General features: G+C 41.9%; 1 protein-coding gene and 1 non-coding gene across 2 annotated transcripts in view; one reads left to right on the forward strand and one right to left on the reverse strand.

Moving 5' to 3' along the window:
* The first annotated feature begins 3,341 nt into the window (after positions 1 to 3,341).
* On the forward strand, positions 3,342 to 3,432 carry LOC143485521 (small nucleolar RNA SNORD88). Its single transcript, XR_013122895.1, has one exon. It is a non-coding gene; the product is annotated as a small nucleolar RNA SNORD88 (small nucleolar RNA).
* A 2,787-nt stretch (positions 3,433 to 6,219) lies between these two features.
* LOC143485361 (uncharacterized) overlaps positions 6,220 to 13,402 on the reverse strand; it is a 207,038-nt gene continuing 199,855 nt past the window's right edge. Inside the window, exons 36-48 of the mRNA XM_076984757.1 lie at positions 12,672 to 12,797; positions 12,408 to 12,534; positions 11,861 to 12,029; positions 11,593 to 11,775; positions 11,213 to 11,330; positions 10,910 to 11,015; positions 10,367 to 10,602; positions 9,723 to 9,881; positions 9,328 to 9,454; positions 8,781 to 8,950; positions 8,305 to 8,476; positions 7,682 to 7,887; positions 6,220 to 6,535 (exon numbers count right to left, since the gene is read on the reverse strand). Coding sequence (XP_076840872.1) covers positions 8,915 to 8,950; positions 9,328 to 9,454; positions 9,723 to 9,881; positions 10,367 to 10,602; positions 10,910 to 11,015; positions 11,213 to 11,330; positions 11,593 to 11,775; positions 11,861 to 12,029; positions 12,408 to 12,534; positions 12,672 to 12,797 — 1,387 coding nt within the window. The 3' untranslated portion in view covers positions 6,220 to 6,535; positions 7,682 to 7,887; positions 8,305 to 8,476; positions 8,781 to 8,914. The remainder of the gene's footprint in view (positions 6,536 to 7,681; positions 7,888 to 8,304; positions 8,477 to 8,780; positions 8,951 to 9,327; positions 9,455 to 9,722; positions 9,882 to 10,366; positions 10,603 to 10,909; positions 11,016 to 11,212; positions 11,331 to 11,592; positions 11,776 to 11,860; positions 12,030 to 12,407; positions 12,535 to 12,671; positions 12,798 to 13,402) is intronic.

A 13,402-nucleotide genomic window follows, 5' to 3' on the forward strand; every position in this document is an offset into this window, starting at 1 on the left:
AACACGGCGTTGGCCAGTCGCTGTGTTTTATAACATGATTGACATTTCATGCCTGAATGCACATGTGCTTTTTCAAGCATGCACTGGGGTAAAAGAGAGACGGTCCGAGTTCTTGGTGAAGCTTGCAACAGAACTTGCACAGTCTCATATGGAAGCCAAGGAGGTGTCCAAGGTAGAGTTTCAGCAGCAACAACCCACACCTGACACAGGGAAAAGGGCATTGTGCCAGGTTAAGTGTGGCTGCAAGAGTAACCGTGCCACTAAGCGTTGTGGTTTTTGTAAAAGGTTCACATGTGGCAAATGCAGAAAGGAGATTATGTGGCAGTGCCAAGTGTGTTTAGACAATTTGTAAGTGTGCTGAGTCTATTGGGTTTTCATACCAGTCTGACAACAAGCAATGTAGCTCGCTACTGCACAATGACTGTATGTACATAAACTTCTTAGCAGTTTATATTTCTGTTTCGTTTACATTTCCATTTATGAATACTTATCATAATGTTGCATGCTTATTTTATCCTTGATTACTATTTCGTTGTACAGAGCAACACGTTTCTTTACTGTGCATATACCAATAAAGTTTCTCGTGATGTTTTGCACTGGGCTCCAAAAGTACATTGTGACAAAAGTGCGTCTCTACTAATGACATGGCAGAGACTCTGATGCATGCATTATGAAATACTGAGTCAAGATTTTTTTTTAATGTGTTTTTATACTTTATAGGGCATGAAAAAATCAAATATAAAAGTTTTTCCAAAAATTTCATTTTTTCAGGAAGTTACAGAAATGTCCACTACAGTGGACTACATGCACTTAAGCACTCAACATACAACTGTAAAAACGTAATGGAAAAATGAATAAAATTTAATTTGATCATAAATTCATGAGCATTGTTAACATTCTTTAACATTCTATAGCAGGGGTACTCAACTGGCGGACCGCGGTCCGGATCCGGACCCGAACGCAGTCCTGTCCGGACCCAATCTCATTCCTGATTAACTGGATACGGACCAAAACAAAACCGTAGCATTTATTTCAGGGCTATTGAAAAAACACTCCGTCACGAGTGTTACGTTCGCCACCCCCGCCCGCACCGGACCTCGTGTCACAGGTATCTGCCAAAATTGGACCGCGGACAAATTTAGTTGAGTACGCCTGTTCTATAGCCTTACTGTTTAGAGCTAAATAAGAAAAAACAGTATAAAGCTACATGTAACATAAATGAATGTTTCAAAATGTCTCTAAAACTATTATTATAGGCAACTGTCCTAAGCTACATGAAAATTGGCAAAGCATCCAGGGCACAGTGCCACATCACACTGCATGCAGATGTATTTCGTTTTCCGTGTTCTCTTCCCTCAACATTCACTCTCCATACTCCTTGAAAAGGGAGCACATCTCTATCATAGTCGATGTCTTTGAGTTTCCAGACATATTTGCGGGTTTGAGTGCCGGCAGGTACTTTGCGAAGATTTCTCTGGACATTTCCCACAGCTCCCTCATCACGCTGACCTCCATCATCATCCTGTCTCTCTGCATCCTGTCTCTCTGCATCCTGTCCCTCTGCATCCTGTCCCTCTGCATCCTGTCCCTCATCATCCTGTCTCTCTGCATCCTGTCTCTCTGCATCCTGTCCCTCTGCATCCTGTCCCTCATCATCCTGTCCCTCATCATCCTGTCTCTCTGCATCCTGTCTCTCTGCATCCTGTCCCTCTGCATCCTGTCTCTCTGCATCCTGTCTCTCTGCATCCTGTCCCTCTGCATCCTGTCCCTCTGCATCCTGTCCCTCATCATCCTGTCCCTCATCATCCTGTCTCTCTGCATCCTGTCCCTCATCATCCTGTCTCTCTGCATCCTGTCCCTCATCATCCTGTCTCTCTGCATCCTGTCCCTCATCATCTTGTCCCTCATCCTCATCTCTGGTGTTCTCTGGCAGCCACTCATCATCGCTGTTGTCACTACACTCATCACTGGAGTCGGAGGGAATTTCCTGCACTATTCTATAGGTTTCCCTATTTTTTTCTGCACTTGTGGTCTAAAAATGACAAAATTATAATTTCACTAACAAACAACTAATCTTGACAAAAATTTATATTTTTAAAAACTAACTTGTAGGTATACCCAAAATAAACTGAATTGCAACCAAAATAGTCATAATTGAAAGATGAATCATCTACATGACTTATGTTGGAAATATACCTAGTAATGCATGACGTCCACTTCAGTGGACACATGGTTAATCACAATTTCCTACTTATTTAAAATATTTTTTTCAAAACTAAAAGAATAATATTGTTACTTAGATACTCCTGTATGTCACCATATTTTTTTTACCTCTATGGGTCTCCTAGAATAGAAGGATTGACAGGATATTCCAGCAGTGTTGAACACGTGTGGCTGTCTGTCGGCCATCTTGGATTCAGAGGAGATTTACTTGTAGTTACAACAACTAACCACTGAATACACCTAAATGGAGGGTGGCAGCAGAGAGCATTCTACATGCTGATACGCAATTTCACCATAGAAACCTTTATATTTAGGAGAAAATGACGTTTAAATAGCTGTCCACTGTAGTGACCACTATGCGTCAGAGGGTATTTCAGGGCGAACCCTTTCGGTATTCCGGCGAGGGCATCCTTAACCGGTGATGCACCGGTATTGGTGACCATCAACTTCTGTTCAAGTGTTCTGGATAGTGCTGCTTCTCGTCAGAAAAGAAATGTTTATCAATCGTACGAACCACCCTAGGCATTTGTTAGTAGAAAATAAGAAATGAATAAGCTGACGTTTAACCAAAAGCTTTAGAATCAACAGATTTTTTTCATGCAACGTAAAACATAATTGTCTGCATGTGTGAAAACGTCATTTAGGCCTACCTAATCTTTTCAAATTCAGAGTTTGTCATATGCACAGAGGGAACAGGTTTCCTTAGATACAATGAAAATTTTACTTTGCTCCTCGCTAAGAATGCCAAATATGTCATTAACAAATATCTAAGTATATACAAGCACATATCTTAATCAAGAAATACACACTAAATAAATAATTCATTTTGAAATGAGCTTTAATTTCCTTATAAACTACAATCAACGATTGAGTACCCATGTGCAGTTAACAGGATTTGACCCTACCTTATTTCTTGACGACACATGCATGGTGGTCTCTGGTTACAGAATTCAGTGGTCACAGATGTCTAACACGGGAAACAAGCATAAGACGAATTCAGAATAAAAGGCCATGACTGTTAATCTAAGACAATTGTTTTCTCTTTCAGGGGACATCGTCCATGCATCCTGGGGATGAGGTACGTGATTGACTAAGTCTTGAATCTGGAGTCTGAAGGTTTCCTCCTGTGATGATTTTGCACTGGGCTCTGAATGTCTGTGGCGAGAAAAATGCACCTCTACTCTTGACATGGTGGAGTCTGATGGGGGGGGGGGGGGGGGGGGGTGTTAAAGAAACTGATTCAATAGCTTTATCACCGTACTTTGTAAATATACAGGTGGGACTAATTTTGTCTTGAATTTTGTTTCAGGTGGTGTGCTCTTGACTCCCATGGCTGAGGCTCTGTGAAGAAATTCTGTAGTGTCATTATCCTGGTCTACACTCATGGCCAAAACTTTTGAGCATGACACAATTATTATATTTTCACATGATCTGCTGCCCTCTGGTTTTTATATGTGTTTGTCAATTGTTTTTAGCACATACAGAAATATAATTGCAATCATATGAGTAACAAGCTTTTATTGACAGTTAGAATGAGTTAAGTTAATACTGTGCCATTACACTTACAGTTGTGATCAAATTTATTCAACCCCCACTGAAATAAAGTGTTTTGGCCAGTTTGACATTGATTTTGATCATTTCAGTCATCTTATTTACAATTATATCAAAGAGGCACTTATAAATTAGACAAACATAACATAATATTTATGATGGAATAACCACAAATGTCTTTACTGTGCTCACATCATTATCAGTTTTATTCAACCCCCTAGTGACATTATTTTTTAGTACTTAGTACAACATCCTTTTCCAGTTATGACAGCTTTCAAGCGTGAAGCATAGCTTGACACAAGTGTCTTGCAGCGACCTATGGGTATCTTAGCCCATTCTTCATGGGCAAAAGCCTCCAGTTCAGTCACATTCTTAGGCTTGCGCACTGCAACTGCCTTCTTTAGGTCCCACCAGAGGTTCTCAATTGGATTTAAGTCTGGTGATTGCGATGGCCACTCTAGAATGTTCCAGCCTTTCATGTTCAACCATGCTCTAGTGGACTTGGATGTGTGCTTCGGATCATTGTCCTGTTGGAAGGTCCAACGTCTCCCAAGCCGCAGGTTTGTGACTGACTCCATCACATTTTCCTCCAAGATCTCCTGGTACTGAAGGGAATTCATGGTACCCTGCACACGTTGAAGCTTTCCTGTACCATTAGAAGCAAAACAGCCCCAAAGCATAATTGACCCCCCGCCATGCTTCACAGTAGGCAAGGTGTTCTTTTGTTCATAAGCCTGGTTCTTCCTTCTCCAAACATAGCGCTGGTCCATTGTCCCAAACAGTTCTAATTTAGTTTCATCTGACCACAGTACACTGTTCCAAAACCTTTGTGGCTTGTCCACATGACTTTTGGCATACTGCAGTCGACTTTTCTTGTTCTTTGGAGTCAGCAAGGGGGTGCGTCTGGGCGTTCTGGCATGGAGGTCTTCGTTATGCAGTGCGCGCCTTATTGTCTGAGCTGAAACTTCAGTGCCCACATCTGACAGGTCTTTTTTCAGTTCCTTAGCAGTCACGCGGGGATTTTTCTCCACATTACGCTTCAGGTAGCGCACAGCAGTCGCGGTCAGGATCTTCTTTCTGCCACGACCAGGTAACGTTTCCACTGTGCCCTTTAACTTGAACTTGCGAATGATACTTCCGATAGTGTCTCTTGGAATATTTAACAACTTCGCAATCTTTTTATATCCATTGCCATTCTTGTGAAGAGCAATAACCTCTTCTCTTGTCTTCTGGGACCATTCTCTTGCCTTCACCATGCTTGGAAACACACCAGTAGATGTCTAGAAGGAGCTGAGTATCACAGTCCTTTTAAATCTGCCTAATTGGTGCTTATCATGCTTGATTGCTGCTCGTTGACATCCACAGATGTTTTCAATACCTGATGGAAAACACTGGAATGAACCTCTGTTCTTAGGAGTGGTAGTCGTAAAGGGGTTGAATAATTGTGTCAATGAAGAAATCACAAAAAGGCCATTTAATACTTTATGACAAAAAAAATTGATGCTATCTTAGTTGCATTTAGTTCTTTAACAAGTCCTTGTAAGATTTCATTATGAACACAATTACAAATGTGCACTGAATTCCATAAAACCCTTCGCAGCATTGGGGGTTGAATAAATTTGATCACAACTGTATTAGCTATACACAGTGCTTACTTTGAAAATCAAACGATGCCAGAACGCAAACAGCGGCATGAGACAAGGGGTCAGAGGCCAACAATGTCACCGGATCGCAAAACAAAATCACAATGTCACCGGATCACAAAACGCTTAGGCACACAAATGTTAAAATAACAAGCCAATTTGTATATATAAATTACTTTTAAATTATTTACATGTGTTTTATAAGTGTTTAAGTGCAGAAGTGCATACAGATTTCTTCATAACTTATAATTAGTAGGCTTGAAAGTTACTGGATCGAGGCAGACAGTTCCCGGAACGCACCCTTCAAAATGAAAGAGTTCCTGGATCCTGTTCCAGCAGGATCCGGCTCAAATTAAGCCCTGGCTATAGAATACAAAAGTAATTTTGTGAGTCGTAGCTTTTTCATTTTTTAAGACTCCTCATTGAAAAGTCACATTACACATACCAAACAACAAAAAGACTATAGATCCTTGTTCCTTGTGCATGTGATAAATTACATTCTGCACAGTTACCTCAGGACATGTCAACAGAAAATAACAATCATAGAACAATATATATCTATAGTCACCATGACAACAGTTATCATGATAAGTGTTAGTATTTCAAAGTGCAAAAAGAGCAGAGCTCCTAGGCATGTTAAACCTGATGTGATTCGCTAAAATCTGTGCTCCTTATTTAAAAGGCCTTCTGAGTTTAAGGATTTAGCTTTCTGCTAATTCAAAATGTTAAAAACGTTTGACTTTCTTCCCCTCTCTTTCATTTAAAGTGCAGGCACAGTAAGAAATACACAAACATCTCCATCTTCAAGTAGAATCCATGTTGGGCTTTATTTTGGTCTGGAGGTCTGGCTTGCAGCTCTCAGTTGATCGGGAGGTTCTTCACAAACTCTCTTAGGCTCTTGCGGATATTGGAAGGTTGGGAAGCAGCGCAGTCCAGCAGCGCCGGACCCATGTGGGCATGAAGGGCTTGGCATAGGTGGACAGTGGCCCCTCTCACGCTTCCACCCCTCCCGTGGACCGTACCACTGTTGCTGGAGGTCCCCAGGAGGTACCAGAGCAGAGGAAGCACCTTCTGCTCAACCAGTTGTGGCTTGCAGGGGTAGAGTTCCCTAACCAGCTCTATAAAAAGAACATTTAAAAGGAACAAAGATAAATAAATCAACCCTGGACAGCACTGGGTTATTACAGAAGCATTTTTTTAACCTAGAAAGATTTAATTAAACTAAAGTGACAGTATTTGGTAACTCTCTGGAATGATTATTATCAATATTATAAATATTATTAATTAATATAGGAATTATAGTATTTCTGGTAAATCTTTTATCTTTTTTTTTTATCTCTGGCATCTCTTAGCATATCAGTGGAATGACTTTCTGAAAGAATTGTTTTTTGATAATGTATTTGAATTTGTAGAATATTTCTGTATACACAACCACAAAAGATTAGACACTGTATATTCAACAAAAGAGCCTAAGGACATCCACTGTAAACTCCATTATTTAACTATCTGCTGTCAGATAATGCAAGATCTCCTGTCAGTCTTACATAAATATTTTTTTCTTTATATTGGACTGTGCCTTAATATGAAAGGAGATTTCCATTTGATCTGCACCACAAACATCTAACCAAAGAGCAAGAACATTCTTTTACTGATTTGTGTGAACCTTTTCCCCAACCTAGCAACCTTTCATCAAAAGATACAAAGATAAAACAGAACACAATCATTGTTGTTGTGTCACGTAGGGCAACGCCCCCTCTCGTAGCTGTCACTCTGGGTTCCCTCATGTCCGTGTTCCCTGCCTGTTTGTCCCGCCCTGCTCGTTTATTTTGATGATTCCTCGTTTGTTACCACGCCCCTGTGTCATTGTCATCACCTGTCCCTAGTTTGGTTCTGTGTATAAAAGTCCCTGTGTCTCCCATGTCCGTATCGGTCTTTTTGTTTAATCCCGTCACCTGCTGTTGTAAGTTTGAGCTTTGCGTTTTGTTATCCGTCTACTTCTGCCTGTTCCGTGTTTTCCCCCTCGTCGTTAGTTTCTTGTCTGAATATGCCTGTTGTCCTTTCTTGTTCTGGCTGCCCTCCCGGTTTGACCCACGCCTGTCCGTTTAACACTGCTTTTGGAATTTCCTTGAATAAATCTCGCTCTCCTCAGCGTTTGTGTCCGCCTCCCTGTTCTGCCCAGCGCAGACCGTTACATGTTGTTGTTTTTCTAAAGCCCAGTGGCATGTGTCCTTCAAGATGTTTTGTAAAGAGAGAAAAGAACCCACCAAGGTTATTGATGAGAGCTTGAATGGCACCTATTGTCGCCATGTAGATGGCGTTATTCTTGGAGTTGAGGTGATTGTCCACTATAGCTGGGACTAAGATGTAGACCACTTGGACCAGGTTGTCTCTGAGCAGTGTGATTATCTTCTGTAAGGCCTCCAAGGCATAGAGGTTAACCTTGCAGTCGTGCTTTGAAAGCATCAAATACCTGTAGCAGAGGAAGAGAGGTATAGAGCAAGCCGCCCATGCATTCATCAGGCACTCACCATATCAGTGCCGTTAAGCCCTGGAGCTGATTTGATTTCAAGCCCTTTCATTTCAACCGACTGATTTTTTCCAAGTCATTCACTTGGATTCTTTGGTTTAATGCAATTTCAAGGATACGCTTGGGTGAAATCTTCACATACATTGTAAAACAAGCTCACACTAACAATGGACACGACTGCCCTCCACTGTAATAGTTAAAACTGATTGTTGTAATATTTTCTACTCTGAAGCATCTGAGCTTTTGACATTTCTTCAGATGTGCCAGCATTTAATGTTCTCCAACCTATGACCCCCCCATACAGATCACTTCTGAAAGCTGCTGAAAACATTAAAAATCAATTCAGTTCAAATGTGTTACCAGGAACATGTTGCCCACGACCATATATGGGTTGTCCTCGCAGTGGGCCACCAGCTGATCAATGCCCTTGATGGGCTCGCTGAAGTCTTTTGAACCCAGCAGGGCCTTGAGCTGCTTGACGTACTCTGTCTTGTCTGCAATGCTGTGGATGTGTGCTCTGCTGCTGTCTTTGCTGAACACACACAAGAGAGAAAACACAAGGATTGGGTTATAGTGTCCAAACAGAAAATGAACAAGGCTGCAATCAAATTAAACCAACATCAACACCATCAAAAATTGCAAACATCAAAGCAGTTCCAATCAGGATGCACTTTTTTGTTGTTTGTTTGTTTTGATTAACTGTTTAAATATTCACCTGCTGGCAAACTGAGGAGGAGGTACGCATGACTCCACAGCTGGGATAGAGTTCACGGGTAAGCGGTAAGGTAAGGTTCTCAAGATACAGGAGGGGAGCGTTCGCCGAAATCAGCCGTTACCTTTCAGAGGTGCCGCGTCGTCTGGGCTCACGTCCCTGACCGTGTGCCTAAGGCTACGCTTCATTCGTTGCGTGTTCTGACGCTCCACCTGTGCGGCTGGAGCTTCTTGCTGCTCCAGACGAGGCTGACGCATCTTATATCTTCGCATTCCTAGACACCTTTGTCCTCTCCTGGGAATACACACGTACGAATCACCACAAAACATGGAGTGATGATATTGAAGTCCACATATTGCTTCATACTTTGATTCTATCCCAAAGGTTTCAAGCCGGTTCATTTTGAACCATGCTCTGTCCTTTAACTACTGGGTCTGGGACTACACTGTGCATGCCTTACTGTAAATACAATGTGTGGTGCCACGCACTGCCCTGTACTTTATTATTTGTTTACAATATATGTCTACCATCACAGTTTAGATGGTTTTTTTTATTGCAGTCTGTTTCACCTAAAAGTTTTGTGAATAAGCTTTGTTTAGTGAGTAAACATGGGGCATAGTGGCTGAATGGGATAAAAAATCCTCATCATGTATCCAAACATGAATCACTACCTTGGATTTCAGAGTGAGGACAGTGTTCCTGATGGTTGCCAGGTCTTTGGCAGGGATGCACTTTTCCACCATCTTATCAAAGTCATGGTGGGAGGACAGGAACAGCAGCATACGCCGGCCCAAGCGCCTGAGACGAAGAACAGACCCCAAAACAGGAGAGAACCGTGAGTGAGGGACCCGTAACTCACAGCACACCGACCATTTATTTACCAGGGTACAATTTTACAAGGCCGTCTGTGTGTAGAAAACACGATAGTGCTTCTATTACTCTACAATTTAACAGCATTTGCTGACTTCAGAGTATCAGACTAGGAGACTAAAAGAATCAGCAAAAGATTACTATCTGGGAAACTGAATAAGCTTTGTAGAATCCTCGTTCTGATCCCAGTACTAACCTGGTTTCTTGGGAAGCGTCCTGTGCCAACTTGGAGACTGCAGGGATAATTCTCGCTATGACGTCTTTTGCCCCAGACAATAAGCGGCCAGCGCCAATCTTCTCTACCAAAGTAGCCAAGTGCAGAGCAGTACACTTTCTTACTGCAGCATTCAGATGACTTTTGAGGAAAACAGAAGGAAAAAAATTAGGGCATTCAAAAAAAGAAGGTAATAACTATTAATCCATCCAATCAATGTATACAGTACAACTTTTAGCTTCTATAAAGAAACTTAATACCCATATGTATGATCTAAGTGCACAATCAAATTATCATATTCTATTCGATGGCTTAGTTTGCACCAGTTAGTGTACATCTGTATTTTTTAAACAGAAAATGTTTGCATGTCCTCTGTAAGCTAGCTAACTAGCCTATTCTTTAAGCGGTGTGAAGGGCAGTTTGGATCAGCAGAGAGGAGGTGGAACGCAATAAAAATAATATTTAACAGGATAAATAACTAAAAATATTGATATAGGCCAGGGCACTATTTTGAAATAACAATGGAAAAGTAAAAACCGCAGACAAAATCAGTGCTTTGTTAGCTTCTTGTGACTGTTGTTGCTATCTGAAAGCCACAGTTTAAAGCTCACTGCAGGCTAACTGACCAGAGTCCTCCAGCGAGAAGGGCGTTCATGCTCCGAATGGGGGTGCAGTTCTGCACCATGCTGTCCAGAGCTGTGTCCACGTCCTGCCTGATGAAGGCATTGGACTCCGCTGCTTTGTGAAGGAGGACCTTAGCTGTAGCCTCCACTTCCTGGTCCATCCCTTTCTGCAGGCTGGAGTACAACTCCCTCAAGGACACCACCGCCATGCGGGACACGGCAGAGCGCAGGTTCTGCACCTGCAGGAAAGACGACGTTCCAGCTCGTTTCAGCCACATCCAACACTGCCACCGCCATCGTAATAAGTATAATCCTCCACTGCAATGTGTTATGTAGGCGGAAATACCTTAATCACTAATTACAGTTAGCTATGCCATCTGAATTTCAATTAGATGAGAAATGTTTTTATAAAAAAGGAATTTCAAAGTACTTTGCTATCGCTGACTTGACTTTGTCAGCAACATCACCTGTAATATGTACATGCTCATGGTGTCTGCCAATTTTAGAATTCAGACCGATACACAGTCAGCAAATCTAGTGGCTTACCTCTTGAATAAGAACAATGCAGACATCATGACGCCTGCTGCCAAGCACATCAGAGTGATGCTGAGCCAATCTACGGATGAACATCAACCCTTCAATTTTCTTCTCCCTGTATGAAGATATTGAACATAGACACACACTGTAACCATCGGCTACTGAAAGAAAAAAATGCTACAAGAAAATGGACAAAGAGGAAAAAACTTCACTAAATACATGCATACTTACCATATATGCAGAACACCATAAATGACTTGCTGTTTAACCTGCCCTAGCCAAATACTTCAGAATTTTGCAGGCGTGACTTACCAGTCATCAGAGCTAAGCAGACTGAAGCTCTGAGCGAGAGCGAGGTCTGGATTGGAGAAGGTCCGTAAAGTCTGCTGCTCGTGGGGATCCTTCCTGGGAGTTCCTGGTTTGAGTTCATCTAGAGAGGAATACCAGAACCCAAACAAACTGACTAGGACTTTTAGGGCTACCAGCTCAACTTTGGTCAAATTAGCTTGAAGGCTGACAGCAAAACATTATTCAATGTGGTGAACTAGATTTAAAACATTGTTGTGTAATGCAGTGTTAACAGCAAAGCAATTTACATGCAAGTGCAGTGATCACACATGAAGTGCTGAAGAGCAGGCAACACTCATCAGAACTGTTTGAAAGGGACGGACGTGCTCTGATCAGTCTGGTACCTCGTCTGCGTCGTGGCAGCATGTTTTTAGTAGGGACAGCCGTGGGGGGGCTGGGATGAAGCGGAGGACTCAAACTTTTGACGGGACTTCTGGGGGTGCGTGCGTTTCTGGAGCTTGAGGGCAAATCATCCAGGATGACACCGGTCTTAGTCTGTGCTGGAAGACTACTGTTCAGCTGCAGGTCTGATGGGAAAGAGGTTCACGGGTAAGCGGTAATGTAAGGTTCTCAAGAAACAGGAGGGGAGCATTCGCCGAAGTCAGCCGTTACCTTTCAGAGGTGCCGCGTCGTCTGGGCTCACGTCCCTCACCGTGTGCCTAAGGCTGCGCTTCATTCGCTGCGTGTTCTGATGCTCCACCTGTGCGGCTGGAGCTTCTTGCTGCTCCAGACGAGGGAGACACATCTTGTATCTTGGAATCCTAGACAACTTTGTCCTCTCCTGGGAATACACACGTACAAATCACCACAAAACATGGAGTGATGATATTGAAGTCCACATATTGCTTCATACTTTGATTCTATCCCAAAGGTTTCAAGCCGGTTCATTTTGAACTATGCTCTGTCCTTTAACTACTGGGTCTGGGACTACACTGTGCATGCCTTACTGTAAATACAATGTGTGGTGCCACGCACTGCCCTGTACTTTATTATTTGTTTACAATATATGTCTACCATCACAGTTTAGATGGTTTTTTTTAATTGCAGTCTGTTTCACCTAAAAGTTTTGTGAATAAGCTTTGTTTAGTGAGTAAACATGGGGCATAGTGGCTGAATGGGATAAAAAATCCTCATCATGTATCCAAACATGAATCGCTACCTTGGATTTCAGAGTGTGGACAGTGTCCCTGATGGTTGCCAGGTCTTTGGCAGGGATGTACTTTTCCACCATCTTATCAAAATCATGGTGGGAGGACAGGAACAGCAGCATACGCCGGCCCAAGCGCCTGAGACGAAGAACAGACCCCAAAACAGGAGAGAACCGTGAGTGAGAGACCCGTGACTCACAGCATACCGACCATTTATTACTATCTGGGAAACTGAATAAGCCTTGTAGAATCCTCGTTCTGATCCCAGTACTAACCTGGTTTCTTGGGAAGAGTCCTGTGCCAACTTGGAGACTGCAGGAATAATTCGCTCTGCACCAATCTTCTCTACCAAAGTAGCCAAGTGCCGAGCAGTACACTTTCTTACTGCAGCATTCAGATGACTTTTGAGGAAAACAGAAGGAAAACAATTAGGGCATTCAAAAAAAGAAGGTAATAACTATTAATCCATCCAATCAATGTATACAGTACAACTTTTAGCTTCTAAAAAGAAACTTAATACCCTTATGTATGATCTAAGTGCACAACCAAATGATCATATTCTATTTGATGGCTTAGTTTGCACCAGTTATTGTACATCTGTAATTTTTAAACAGAAAATGTTTGCATGTCCTCTGTGAGCTAGCTAACTAGCCTATTCTTTAAGTGGTGTGAAGGGCAGTTTGGATCAGCAGAGCGGAGATGGAACACAATAAAAAGAATATACAAGAGGATAAATAACTAAAAATATTGACAGGGTGTCTACAGGTTTGACCAAGTGAAAATTTAGACATTTTAAGACTTTTTAATACTGTTTTCCAAATAAAATTAAAACCAACTCGCAAGAACATACACGTTAAAATAAAGCACAAAAACTAACTGATTATTAGTTTTTGTGCTTTATTTTAACGTGTATGATCTTGCGAGTTGGCTTTAATTTTATTTGGAATTTTATTTAATTTTATTTGGAATCTACCGATATCCGCCCCCGAATTTCAACACATGGCTG

This window comes from Brachyhypopomus gauderio, unplaced genomic scaffold (assembly GCF_052324685.1).
Source record: "Brachyhypopomus gauderio isolate BG-103 unplaced genomic scaffold, BGAUD_0.2 sc34, whole genome shotgun sequence".
NCBI lineage: Eukaryota > Metazoa > Chordata > Actinopteri > Gymnotiformes > Hypopomidae > Brachyhypopomus > Brachyhypopomus gauderio.